At 36.2% G+C, this 14,259-nt stretch overlaps 1 protein-coding gene across 1 annotated transcript in view; it reads left to right on the top strand.

The window, feature by feature from the left end:
- VIPR2 (vasoactive intestinal peptide receptor 2) overlaps positions 1–14,259 on the top strand; it is a 91,001-nt gene that overhangs the window by 20,417 nt on the left and 56,325 nt on the right. The window contains exons 3-4 of the mRNA XM_067542689.1: positions 7,654–7,761; positions 10,765–10,862. Coding sequence (XP_067398790.1) covers positions 7,654–7,761; positions 10,765–10,862 — 206 coding nt within the window. The remainder of the gene's footprint in view (positions 1–7,653; positions 7,762–10,764; positions 10,863–14,259) is intronic.

Consider the following 14,259-nt stretch of genomic DNA (forward strand, 5'->3'; position numbering starts at 1 on the left):
AAATATAGCCTTTACACTAAGTGTGGTACTTCTTTTTGTTAATCAACACTATATACACATTTATTTAAGCAATTATATAGATTATCATACGTTTATTCAGATTCCTTATTTTTATTATGTTAGAAAATGGTGACTGATGCGTTTCGTATTTATTAAATTATTAAATTTTATTTGGGATTTGTGTCAAGCTCTATTTCAATGTTAAATCCAATTCAATTAAAATGCACAAAAACATTTAAATTTTTTATTTACTGAAACAATCTTAAATATGCTGGATACAAAAGAAAAAAATTATCAAAAAGTTTATGGAAACATGTTTTGTATTTAAAATGAACTGATCTATTAAACAAAGGAAGTATTATTTGTAGTTAGTGAATTGAACTAATTGTTTCTGGTCACCATGTCCTTCAAGATTTTAGAATTTTAGATTTTAGAGCTCATTCTCTCACACCTCGTTTTTATCCATAGATTGGAAGGAGAAAAAAAAGCTTTCCTGGTTTTTCAACTTCCAGTTGTAGTTTTTTTTTTCACTTTGAACAAGCTAGTCTTTTAACTGAACAAGTTGAATAAACTGAAATGAAGAAGATATTCTCTCTACACATACAGAACAAGCTACTGCTGTCAAAACAGGTTTAATACTTCAACAAACTCTGGGTGCAGATGCTTAGCCAGTGATTTCCATCAGTTTAGTGGTTTGACTTTCTTTAAAATATGACAGCAAACATGTACTGCTTAATATTATTTTGTATTTAATTTAAATGATTTTGATATAATAATAAATTTAAGTCTTAACCTAAGCTGTCATTTTCATATTTAATTTTAAATAGGTTTATTTGTTAAAAAGGAAACCTATATTTAATTTAAATTTAAAAAATCCAATTTAAATTAGAAAATATTATCTAAATAATATATATATATATATATATATATATATATCAATTTTTTTTATCTACGCTGAGATTAACCAGTTTAAGTATAACACCTGAATTGTTAGCTGTATCCCACCCCTAAAGAATACTTAGGTATTTAAAAATAGGTAAAAGACAGTAGACTGAAAGGAGGAGACCACCTCTTGTGGAATACTGCTGTTGTTTCTTCATACATCTGTGTGACACTTTCTTGTGGCATTAAGAACTGTAGCTCACTGAGTTATCCCCCTGCTCTGTGAGAGAGTTGCTAGTGCTAAACTGGGTGACAGCCACCCCAGACAAACTTCTCAGAATTCTGTCAGCCCATACTTTGCCTTACAGATTAACACTTGCTGTTTCCCAGTTCCTGAACTTCCCAGAAGTGTTCCCCGGTAGTGTCCAGCTACCAAGCGTCCAGCATCCAAAGACACAGTATAAACACCAGCTTACTTGATTCAACTGAGAAGGCAAACCACTTAATATCACATCACTTAGATGACTTCATAGTAAAAAGAGAAAAAGTTTATTAACAGAGAACGGAGTCACAGATTCAAGTGAGTGTGGAGTAAGAATAATGGAAACAGTGGATGTTACAAACAAAACAAAAGTAAAACAACAAGCTTCTAAGAGACTAATAATAACTTTTAACAGGCTAAAATCTTTGTCAAAGATAACTTTCTCACCTAAAGCAACCTCTCACCATCACCAGCCCCCAGGACCAGGATCCAGCTTTCATGGGTGCAAAGAATTAAGAGGTTCTTTTCACTTCTTCTTATAGTGCACCTTTGAAAGGTGCAGTTTTGAAGTGCATCCCCAGTTAAGATCCTTTTTCCCTGCTGTCTACCCTGTAGTGTGCTGATGCCATGCTGCTTTTTCATTCTCCTGTTAACTTGTTCTTCCTGTTTACCTCAGATGCAAATGACTTTGTATTTGGCTTTTCCTGCTTAATTTACATCAGAAATCTAGGCAGAAAAGTAAATCAACATTCTTTTGTCTGGGGGAACTTTGTTTATCAACCCTGCCTGATTACATAGATTAAACATATTTTTAGTATATACATATAACTACTTGCATAACAAACACACACACACATATATATTTTGTAATGCTTCTAATGACCAGTGTGATATAAACTTTCATACATGACATTCTTTATGACAGCAATTTGTTAGGTGTAGTGAGTTTGTCAGGTGTGATAGGAGTTGCTGTTATATGAAAATGAACGCTTTGCCAGTTGGCACTGAGGTGCTGTTAGGGTCAGAACTCCTATAGTATGTGAATAGCCTTATGAATAATCTGAGCAATGCCTGTAAGGCATGTACAATATTAGACGTGTTCTTAGGCAGCTGTTATTAGGCAGATTACTATGCTGCTAAAAACAATCTATATTTTTTCATGAAATTGTGCATGATTGTGTGTAAATTAATATTTCTCTAACTATCTCAAAGTGTTTTGCCCTTGATAATAGGGTAGAGAACAATAGTCACTTGGTCATACTCAAGATTGAGATTTTGCAGGCTTTTAACTAAATTGGAAAATTGTTTCCAAATTGAAAGATGACTATACATCCTATTTCATAGTTTTCAAATTTTGCTGCAAATATTTTGCCCAGCTCTTTGACGTTTATTAGGTGAAGTGCTTTTATAACAACAAAAATGTATAAATGATTGAAATGTCACATCACCAAAGGTACATAATAAAGGGGAGACAATAATTTGAGAGCCCAGAAAAGAATATATTTTTAGATTGTAGTACTTTCAGCAGCTCTCACAATTTTCACTGACTCCAGTATTACAGTTTTTGGTGCTCCAGCAGTTTTTGGAAGCGCACTAGTCTTTCAGTGACTACACATGCCTCCAGGACATTTCCGCAACTCTGTCAGATTTTTATGAATCATAATATATAAACTTTAAAATATACATAAATTAAGGCTGAAAATCCATCAAGGAATTCTGGTGACAGCCATTCAAACTTCACTCTCATGATTTTTGTTGCACTCATGCTTGGCCTTTTGATGGAATTGCATTTCTTATTATTACACCCATTGAATCTAAGAATTCAGAAAAGATACAATCCTTTCATCTACTGTACAGAGCTTGTAATGTCTGAAAAGCCCTCAGCCATAGGCATTGTAGTTCACACGTAACTCTAGATGATAGCCATAAATTCTTGCAAAAAATAAAAAAGCCACTCCACCTCACTAGAACTGGTTAAAAAAAAAGGGGGGGGATTCTAAATTTCAAAGCTGATTCTATTTTTCATGTCCATTTTTGTTCTTTTAATTTTTTTATGAATTCTTAAAATCAAAAGGTTAATCTAAATTTTTTATCAAACATGTTATAAAAATCAATATTGAAATTTTTCATTTACCAAAAACCAGCTTTCAAACTCCTTGTTCTAAACATCTCAGTCGGGTTTAACGCTCACAAACTACACCACAGGAAAAGACACAGGTCCCTGGCAGTAAGACATACAGTGTCTGCATTTGTGTTAAGTCTGACTAGCATTTGACAGTTTAGTGACCATGTCCTGATTCCATAGACATCTGTAGCAAAACTCCCACTGACTTCAGTGAGAACAGAGTTTGGATCTGTGTGAGTGTTTCTGTCAGACATTTTATGTAAATAAAGTTTTGAGTCTTAGGTTTATTTTTTACCCTGAAGATCCTGAATGAGTTCATTTTATCTGGATTGCTTTAAGTGCAGCCCATACTTCAGCCTCAATAACACCATGGCATGTTTAAGAACTGAGGAATTGTGAAGACTCCTGAAGAATATGCAAATCATTGCAGTACATTCACTATTTGACACAGAGTATATTGGAGAAGGGGGTACCTCATTTTGTCTCACATTTACAGATCTAAAGATTTAATTATATGGATATGACAGTGTTCTGGTGGGAAAATCATTGAAGCCATCATCTCTTTGTGTGTGTTTACACACACATTTTCATGACACTTTTCAGCTCATTATTATTGGTCTTATCCTCCCAGGGATGGAGCATGCTGGAAAGCTTTGCACCTTCTCCAGCTGTGGAGTTCCTTAGGTGCAGCAAAACAGGGCTTCCTCCTAGCACCTTATAAAGTGTACAGGAGTCCTTCCTCAAACTCTCTGCACCTGTAAAGGGGTTTACAAACCCCATAATGAGCATAGACAGAGGTGGAGGGAAGCGTCTCTCCTTTCTACAAGCAAGCAGCTTGATCACACCCCCCTTTAGCTGCTGAAACTGCCAGTCATGGAGGCAGGCACCCACAGCTGCAACCAATAGAGAAAACAAGACCTGCTATAAAGAGGAGAGCACAGAGCAGGAAAGGGAGGGAGAAAGGACTAAGATATGAAAGTGGTGGCTGTTGTGCACCAGGCCGTTTCTAAGAAAATAGCCTGGAGACTTCAAGCCCTAAAATTGAAGGATGGGTAGACTCAATTGGAGATGAGGGTCCAGGGGCTGATCTGAGCATGAACAAACTAAGTAGGCTCAGTTAGGAGAAGCTGAGGTTCCTGGAAAGACCATACCAAGAGGCAGTGACAGCACCTTACAAGGTCTGTAGTGTCTGCAGAGTTTTGGCTTCAGCCACTGGGTATGCACCTCACTGTGATAAGCCAGACAATGAAGAAAAAGAGAGAGAGAGCGCATCCAAGAATGACAAAGAATCTTAGTCCTTCAAAACAATAGCTGTTTAGAATCCTGAGGATTATGGGGAAGCATTGTATTTACATGATGGGGAGGAGTTAATTCAGCCAGGGAACTTATTTCAGTAGCAGGTTTTTGGAAAGGCAGGAATAAATGGGAAGCCTGATTCCCCATTGCCTTGTATCTTGTGGTGGTGTATACTGCTGTACAAAGTGACTGGAAATGGGTGTAAAACTCTTCCAAAATAATATGGTTGTGTTTTACACCTGCTTTGCACAGGAGTAAGTAGCTACACAGGGTGCAAGGTGGAGGAAGGTCAGGGCTATGGAAATTATATATAAATAAACAATTAAACATTATGAAGCGTTCCTTCCAGGTATCCTTTTCATAGGGAAATCACTCTTCTGAATGTAGAAGAATCACTCTGAACTTAATTCACTGCCTTAAATGTTCATGTCCATGAATATGGTAACTAATGTCTATGTGTATTTTAGGGGTGCTTGTGTGTTATGGTTCTCTTACAAATGGTTTTGGTTTATGTCTTGTTCTAAAGTTTTTTGAGCATATAAAACATGAACCACAATTTTTCAAAAGGCTAGATTGAGTAGTACCTTTCTCCTTGAGTGACCAGTTGAAATCAATGGCTGGCAAAGTAAGGTACTATTTGCAAAATAAGGTATTATTCAGTGTGAATGAGGTTGGCACAAGCTAGCTCAAGATTTATAGCGCCTTGATGGTTTAATCTAAATAAACAATTTCTAAAATATTAAATTATTACTTTTCCAACTTCAGTTTGCCACATTTTGAAGGCAGGCTCTCATAATGCTGTTTCTGTTGTATTCCATTTAATCGTTGAAACATACAGACTGAACTTTGTTTCTATTACCATGATTTTTACAGCATAGAAGAAAAAAAAAGTAAAGTTTTCTGTCTGTAGTTATTCATAAAACGTTTATTTCTTAGGCAGTCACGTAGTATTACTCTCAGAACTCTTGTCCCCCTTAATATTCAAACCAGTGTGTGGAGTTTTAAACCATGTCATTCCAGTTAATGTCAATGAGAGACGCGTATTTTATAATCTTGAACAGTGTAGAGGAAATATTGTCTAATGACTAGATCTGGGGCCTGAGTCTCAGGACTTCTGTCCAGGCAGTTACTTACCCTGTCTCTGACTGTTTTTTCTTAATGTGCCAATGAGTATGATAATACCTAGCTACTTCACACCAGTGGTGCTGAACTTTCATTATTTTATTTATTAAATATTTTGAGATCCTTTGTTTTAGTTAAAAGCCCTAAAGGTGGAAAGTATTATGATGATGTACCCCCTACTAATGGGTTCAATATACAATGAATATGAAGCGCAGCTTTCTTGCTCAAGGTGGACTAACAAGTCATCAAATCACTTTATGGAGCCACTAGCCCCACCTGCTCCTTTTGCTTCTTTAAAGAAAAGCCAAGAAATGGTTTTGAAGCTCTTTTTAAGTGAAGTTTTTCCATTTTTGTAAAGCTCTTCCATTCCAGTGCTGGCTCAGCCTTACAATGTAAAGGATTGTAGGTTAATTATAACAGAAGATTTTGGAAGGTATATTGTGTCAATTTGAACTTTAGCTTTTTCAAATAGAAAATTACTAAATGTATCCTTTTGTACCACAGATCTGCTCACAATATCCTTATTAATTAAAAAATAATCAATGATGGGACAATGATGTTATCTTGTGTCAATGGTGTTTTCTCCTAATGAGTAAAACCAGCAGCAGGTAACACAGTTGACATGTTTAACAAAAGATGGCACTTAGCCTTTGATGTGACATTGAAATAAAATGGATAAAATAATTTTCACATGATCCCATTTTTCTTTGTGATATTTTTTCTAGAATTTAAAAAGTGTAACCCTGCTGACCCACATTAAATCTATAGTGTATCTCTAAGACCATCAATGTTTTAGCAGAGCAATACTAAAATGTGAGCAGTTTCTGAATCAGTTTGACCTTTTATGCTTTCTGCTGAAAGGAACAAATTTTCCATCATCCTTTAGCAAAGCAAGTAAAAAGTATTGACTAGGATAGTTTCTTGTCTGTTCTCTCCATTACATTTACTGTACATTTAAGTTGTAGATAGTCTATTGTTTCTGCCAGTTGTAGGCAACACAATATACGTTTTTTTTTGGTTTTATCGATGTAACTGCCCAGAATCTTGCACATACGCCAATGGATGTTTTATAAATCATGATATTAATAATATTTAATTATTTCTTCTGTTACTTCAGCCTTGATCCTGCAAGAAATTATTTATATGATTAGCTTTTTGCACTATGATTAGTGCCACTGAATACTCACAGGGCTTGATCTAGTGCCCATTGCTGTGGTCTGTGGAAGGACAAGGCATTGGATTGTGCCCACATTGTGTAAAGTTCAGGACACCCATAAGTCTTTGCAGGTTCAGGGCCTTGTACTTTATCTGTCATTCTAAAAGTTAGAATCAAATGCTCTGATAATGCATCTGTACTCAGAGGAGTTCTTTGCCCAAATTCCAAAATCCATTTTTTCAGTAAGGAAAGTTGTTTGTAACTCCTGAAAACTGCTTTGAAAATACGTCAGTCAAAATGGACTTGAATAATTCATTATCCTATTGCTTAGAGCAATGAACTCCTTCTTGGACGTTGTATGTATTGCTTTAGAAGCACCAATCCTATTTAGCTTTAATTAAGCAAATTTTAATGGGATTCTGAAATTTAGTGTTGCTACTAATACATATGAATACTCAGAAATTACTCATTAATCTTTGTTATTGTCATTACCTAAAAATGAAACGTTCAGGATGATCCCATCAAGATGACATTATTTGTGTGTTAGACTTCATAAACAAATGCATTCCCAGAACAAGGGCACTGATTTGTGGAGTGACAGGCTAATCAGTGGGCTCTTATTTTAAAATCTTTTATAATTCTCCTAGTAAATATTGTCTTAGCAATTTTCCTTAAAAGGCTAAATCCTTCTTTAATTACGCCTGCAAAACTCCCATAGACTTAAGTAGGAATAAGGTGACGAAGATTTATTTGAAGATGTTCATTTAACATTGATGGATTCAGGTCTGCAACTTTCATTTTCATTTATAGGATGTGTTGGAGTTTGGGATAATCTTACTTGCTGGCGCCCTGCTGAAATTGGAGAGACTGTCACCATCCCTTGTCCAAAAGTATTTAGCCACTTTTTCAGCAAACCAGGTATTTTATTTTAAGTTATTTGGTGTAACTAAAGTGTCCTTTATTTAAACAAAAAAAAACAAACAACAATTCACACACTGCAAGGTTCACCTGAAACCATTCAGTTGGGTGAAATCCATTCCTTGTCCATTCTGTATTTGCTCATGCACAGTAAATTGTAAAAGCATGTATTTGGAGTTTAGGATATTGTCTTATTTTTAGAGACAGAAAATTAAGCCTTCTCAATGGAGCCAATAAGAAAGTATGAGATGCCGTTATGAAAGCACTTGAAGAATTGTATTGATTACCCAAATGTATTGTTGTTTACTTATTACCCTGATTTATTGTTTCCAGAACTTCAGATTTCAGTGGATGTTCTCATACATTGTTGCTGACCAAGTCTGAGGGCCCTGCTCTGTTTGATCTGACTATATCAATCATGATAACTATCCAGATGCAGCTCTTTTAGAAACTAGTTCTCTGCCTATGTGCCTAAAGGCAGTTCCTATTTGTCTGTGGGAAGGGCTCCCTGGCCTATACTATGATGATGGTCACTTAGAAATGCTTGCAACAATACTACATAACTTAAATATGTTAACACTGATGGGAATTGAATGGGATTATAATCATCTTCATGTTGTTTTTTTACCACAACCTGAAAGACCTATTTTAGTCTCTTAGGTAGGTTGCTAGGGGGCCAATCTTAGCTGATAATATCCAGTACCTCTCTTTGCCACATCTATCCAAAGTGCTCAAATTCTGCAATACGTCTGATCAGTGCAATTTATAATATTAAATAATGCATACATGTAGCTCTCAAAGTGCTTTGCAAGGTGCATAAGTATTATTTTTCCCATTTTTCTGGTGGGGAAATTGTGGCATGAAGAAGTTATATAATTTTCTGGAGTTCACATTGTAAATCACAGAGCCAGGAATAGACCCTAGGTCCTAGTGTCTTAGTTCGGTGCTCTATCCATTGGACCGTAATAGCCAGTACCCTCAAGTGAAATTAACATGAATTGTAAGGAAAGGCTTTAGAGAATAGCAGAATTAGCAAGGGAAAAGATCGGTCTCTCTTTGTAAAAGGAAGTATCCACGTCATGGGTCAAAAAACAGATCTTCTCACGGTATTTCACTGTATAAGCTCAGCTCTTGGTGTCTTAGGCACATGCTACCTGGTAGGGAATATGTCAGTGGGTCATAACCTACATGTGGGGAAAAGATTATTTTCATACAGCATATCCCTGTAAATTTTTCTGTTGGACATCAAGAACTTCTAAGAGGATATCATTGTTATAAAATTCCACAACTCTGAAAATAGCTTTTCAGTTGTTTCAGTTGTGGCTCTTCCAAGAAAACATTTGGAATAAGAAAACCTAATCTGTCTGGTGCTGGTCATTGATATTAAGGAGTAGAGTTGGGCATCAGTTGCACCAGGGCATAAACTAAGAATAAATTAGAATAAGGATAAATTTCTCCTAGCGCATCTATGTTCATAGTGCTTAGCAACAGTTAGAATACTGTTTCTTCCCCAAACTCACAAAAGAGTTCTAGAATGTATAAAAGTTGATCAAGATCTTTTCTTGGCTCTAATCTATCATGTAGACAAATCCAGTTGATGGGGAAGTGGGAAATCATTTGGTACACTGCATATACACAGCAATGCTTTTATCCATCAGTGAAATGCAACCTCATTTTTGAGTGATTATTGCTCAACAGCACACAGCCACACTATACAAAACAACACTGAGTAAAGAAGAAATTGAAACTAGAGGCTGAATTTAAGGGGTCAAAATATAATTTCCTAAACATGAATTTGGACAAGCCACCATAACACCTCTAATTTTGCAAAAAGTACCATGAAATCTTTAATTATTACAATTGTTCTGAACCTCTATTTTGATTTTTTCCCCAAAAAAGATGGCAATTCACATGACACAGGGCCTCCTAAAACTGATGGGAGTTATAAAAGAGAGCCTGTTCTCACAAGGTTCCTGCCCTGTGTTGCAGACTCAGAAGTTGCAATAAACTCCCAAAAGCCTGTTTGCTTATCTGAATTGGAGCTCAAAAATATCAGATGTGCACATCTCCTATCTGAACCTATGTAATGTGTTGCATCATGAATAATGTGCATGCATCTTATATGAATAACTTGAACTTCTTATTGGCAAATCTCCCACATGTGCTATTGACCAGATTGTTTCAGAGTGTGGGCTCCAAGTTTATCACAGATAGAGGGCCCCTTTAACCACTCTATAGTTGACAAAGACCAAATATCCTTTCATGCTTAAGTTAAGACAAAAAAGATTCCCCTTTGGTCCCCCATTGAATTATGGGTCTGGAGGATAGATGGAAGTCCCTGAAGTTTTCCTGTATTGTGATGTTTTCTCTCCTTCCTGCCTCTATGTGCATAATTTGAGAAGGCCTTAAAGTGCATTACATGCTAAATCAGAATTTGCTATACTCCAAATGCATGTTCATCTGTCTATGTAGACATTCATTACTGTATCCAAGCATTTTAAAAACCATTCAGTAGAACACTTAATATCACTTTCTGAGAAGATCTTAAATAATAGTTTAGAGTAATCAAGATTTGCATAGGGCCATTTTCATTCAAATTACTTGTCCATCAACCTACTTTAACTACAAATAATTCTCTCAAAAGAGAAAGATAATAAACTCCCTTCAGAGTAATTCTAACAAAACTATAAAATCTTTCAGGCTGTTTCTGATAAAACGTTCCATGATTGAAAGTAGGAGGCCTGGCATTGCAATTTTGTATGTATGTTTCTTTAGTATAGCAAAGGTATTTGGTATGACTCAGACCCAAGAATAAATGTTAAAACAATAAGTGCACATGAATGGAAATATGTGGGATTGCTTAATGACAGTGCTGGGGCACAAAGCAAGTTAATGGAGTGGTTTCACAAGAGGGCACAGTTTTTATGAAGCTTCGCTTTGAGGCCTGTTGGTTAGAAAACTTTTAAATCTATGTGGATTAAATTTCTGAATTTTGTTTTACAGGAAATATTAGCAAAAATTGTACAAGTGATGGATGGTCAGAGATATTTCCAGATTTCATAAATGCTTGTGGTTATAATGACAATGATGATGACAGTAAGGTAAGAAAACAAATTATTCTGTTCATTCAGGCGCAGATGTTAAAAATAGTTGCGTAGGCCTAATCTACACTTACCTGGAAATTTGGTGACAGTCAACAGGCGTAGCTTACGTAACTCCCGTCGACTTTGTAACTTCCCTTTAGCATGCCGTCTCCACTGTGCTGTGCCTTTTGAGGAGACAGTTTAATTGAATCAACTTCCTGATGGATTGAACGGGTCTTCACTTCCGCTCAGTCGATCTAGATAGATCGATCTGATGGTGGCAAATTTGCCACTGTCAATGTGTACATACCCATAGATTCCAAGGTCAGAAGGGACCATTGTAATCATCTAGTCTAGCCTCCTGTATAACAGAGACCATAGAACTTTCCCAGAACCTCAAGCATATTTTTTAGAAAAACGTCCAATTTTGATTTTAAAATTGTTAGTGATGGAAAAGCCACCATGACCCTTGGTAAACTGTTCCAGTGGTTAACTATTTGCACCATTAAAAATTTACATCTTATTTCCAGTCTGAAATTATCTAGCTTCAACTTCCAGACATTGGATTGTGCTATACCTTTCTCTGCTTAAAACTATAGGGCCACATTCTGTTCCGAAATACATGTATCTTTCTCTGAAATATATAGGAATTGTGTACATGTGTTTGAGAGCATAGATAATCTTTTGTTTGAGTTAAAATTCTCATCTAAACTAAAGGTATGTCTAAACTTTGAATGGGGGTCTGATTTCCACCTTTAGGAGACATACTCATGGTAGCTTGATGAAAAATAGAATGTAGCTAGGGCAGCACAAGCTACGGGAGGAGCTAGGCACCCTGGGTACATACCCATATGAGACCCTAAGCATGTACTTAGGGCAGCTATCCCATCCCACCACTGTGACTACACTATTTTTAGCGTGCTAGCTTGACAAGAGCTAGTGCAAGTACATCTCCTTGAGCTGAGAATCACACCCCCAACTTGAAGTGTAGACATAACCTAAGAGCAGAACTAGAATGATAAAAAACTATTGATTATTTGTATTATCATTATTACTTGTATTACTGTAATGTCTAGTAGCCCCAGTTGTGGATCAGGACCACAATGTGCTGGGACTGTAATGCCATTATCAGTGACAGTACTATAAGATTTCTGCTACTGCTGCATACTACTAACATTTTAAGCATTTTGTGCATTTATAATACGAACTAATATTCCTTTAGTTTAATGTTGTTGTATACATCATTTAATCTGTGCAGTACATTTAAGATATAGTAAATAGACCTAAATGTTAATTCTATCTATTGTCTTCATTGGAATTACTCCAGATTTGCATCAGTTTATAATGTACATCTGAGTATGTCCCAAAGGCTGTCAAGTATAGAACAAATGATCCTAACAGGTGTAAAAATGTGATTGACTCAGTTTGTCTCTACCATTTCTTGCCAGTATGTCTCTTTTGATGAGAGCTACCCAGTCTTCCTATATAGTTTGCAGATTAGAACAGTTAGATAATGTTGAAATTTTTCAACAGGGAAACACATTTTTCACAAGTTTTGTTTGTTTATGAGAAATATTCCTGTTTTTCTAGTAGTTTTGTAGCATTCACACCAGAGCAAGACTTCACTTACAAATGCAGTATTCTACCATTAGTCAAACTCCCGATCACATGTGGAGAGATGGGCTCCTCCTCCCAGGCAATGAGTGCATGAAATTTCCAGCTGACCTATTTCAGGACCCTGTCTAGAGGAGCAGGCCTGTTATCCCAGCCTACCCACCTTCTCTCCCATGTGTGCGCGCACACGCACACAAGAGTAGAATGGTTGCTAGAAACTCCCTTCTGATCTTTTTCCTGATTCATTTCTTGTACTATAACAAGTACATGCTGGACAGAGAACCAAAGTTATTGTAAATACAGAAAATTTGAGTTTCCTTCAAAATAATATAGGGATTCTACATTCTTTTTAGATACTAAAAGAAAGAAAACAGTGCCACTCCATATACGTATATGTGTGTGTGTGTGTGTGTGTATTAGCAGTAGTCACTCTGCTCCAGGAAAATATAGTGTGCTTGGAAAACTATAATTAATTCACTTCTGCTCTTTCTCATTTAGGACTCTTGTCAAAACCTAACAAATACTGTATGTAACCATTCCGCATCTCAAATACGTGCATAGCTACAATCTGTAGTCTCCAAGTTTTTTTCCATTTTAAAGAATTTTTTTTATTCATTTACATATATGAAGAGTTTTGCAAATATCATGATTAGTGTGGCTCATTAATGCATTAAAAAGTCCAGATATGTAAATAACTGAAAACTAGTTGATAAAGAAATGGACTGGAACATTTTATTCTCTGACTTTGTACGCAGAGAGTTATTCTGAGATATTGGAATCATCTGAATGTGTGGGAAATTGAAAGTGCTTTACTGTTTTAGGAAATCATTTTACAACAACCAAACTATAATATACATAAGAACATAAGAATGGCCATACTGGGTCAGATCAATGGTCCATCTAGCCCAATATCCTGTCTTTCGACAGTAGCCAATGCCAGGTGCTTCAGAGGGAATGAACAGAACAGGTAATCATCAAGTGATCCATCCCGTCACCCATGTCCAGCTTCTGCCAAACAGCAATCCCTGCCCATCTGGCTAATAGCCATTGATGGTCCTATCCTCCATGAACTTATCTAGTTCTTATTTGAATCCCGTTACAGTCTTGGCGTTCACAATATCCTCTGGCAAGGAGTTCTGCATCTTGTCTGTGTGTTGTGTGAGGAAATACTTCCTTTTGTTAATTTTAAACCTGCTGCCTATTAATTTCATTTGGTGACCCCTTGTTCTTGTGTACCCAAACACTGTCATCTGGATTGAAAACCAGCCAAAGGCCAATAAATAAAAAGGGATACTTTGTAGTATTTCTGAGGGCAGATGAAAGAATTAGTATTTGAATAGATCTCTTCTTATTTAACGTCTTTGCTAATGATCTGGAGTGAAGAGAGTGAAACTTAAGTTAATTAAATTTGCAAATAATAGTGCAGGAGAAACTAGAGAAGCTGGAAATATGGGCAGAAGTAATTAAATGTGAATCAACCTGGAATAAAGCAAACAATAATAAAGCATTTAGGGTAAAATCCACATGATGAAAGTAGAAGGGGGAGATGCTTAGTTGTCCACCGTTACTACAAGATCTTTTGTACTTTTACTGCTTTCTAATTAGCTATGAGCGGATAGTGTATTATGGAAACTGAGGTAATGCAAGTTTGGGCTTCATTTGAAGTGGCATAACATCACAGAGCAGGGAGGCACCAGTCCCTCTTTCCTTGTAGCACTGGTGTGACAGACCCTGCACTACTGAGTTCAATTCTGGGCACTTCATTGCCAGAAAATAAATTGACCATGCTAATGTGACACGA

Source organism: Emydura macquarii, unplaced genomic scaffold, assembly GCF_026122565.2.
Source record: "Emydura macquarii macquarii isolate MOO-44397 ecotype Brisbane River unplaced genomic scaffold, CSIRO-AGI_Emac_v2 contig_719, whole genome shotgun sequence".
Taxonomy (NCBI): Eukaryota; Metazoa; Chordata; order Testudines; family Chelidae; genus Emydura; species Emydura macquarii.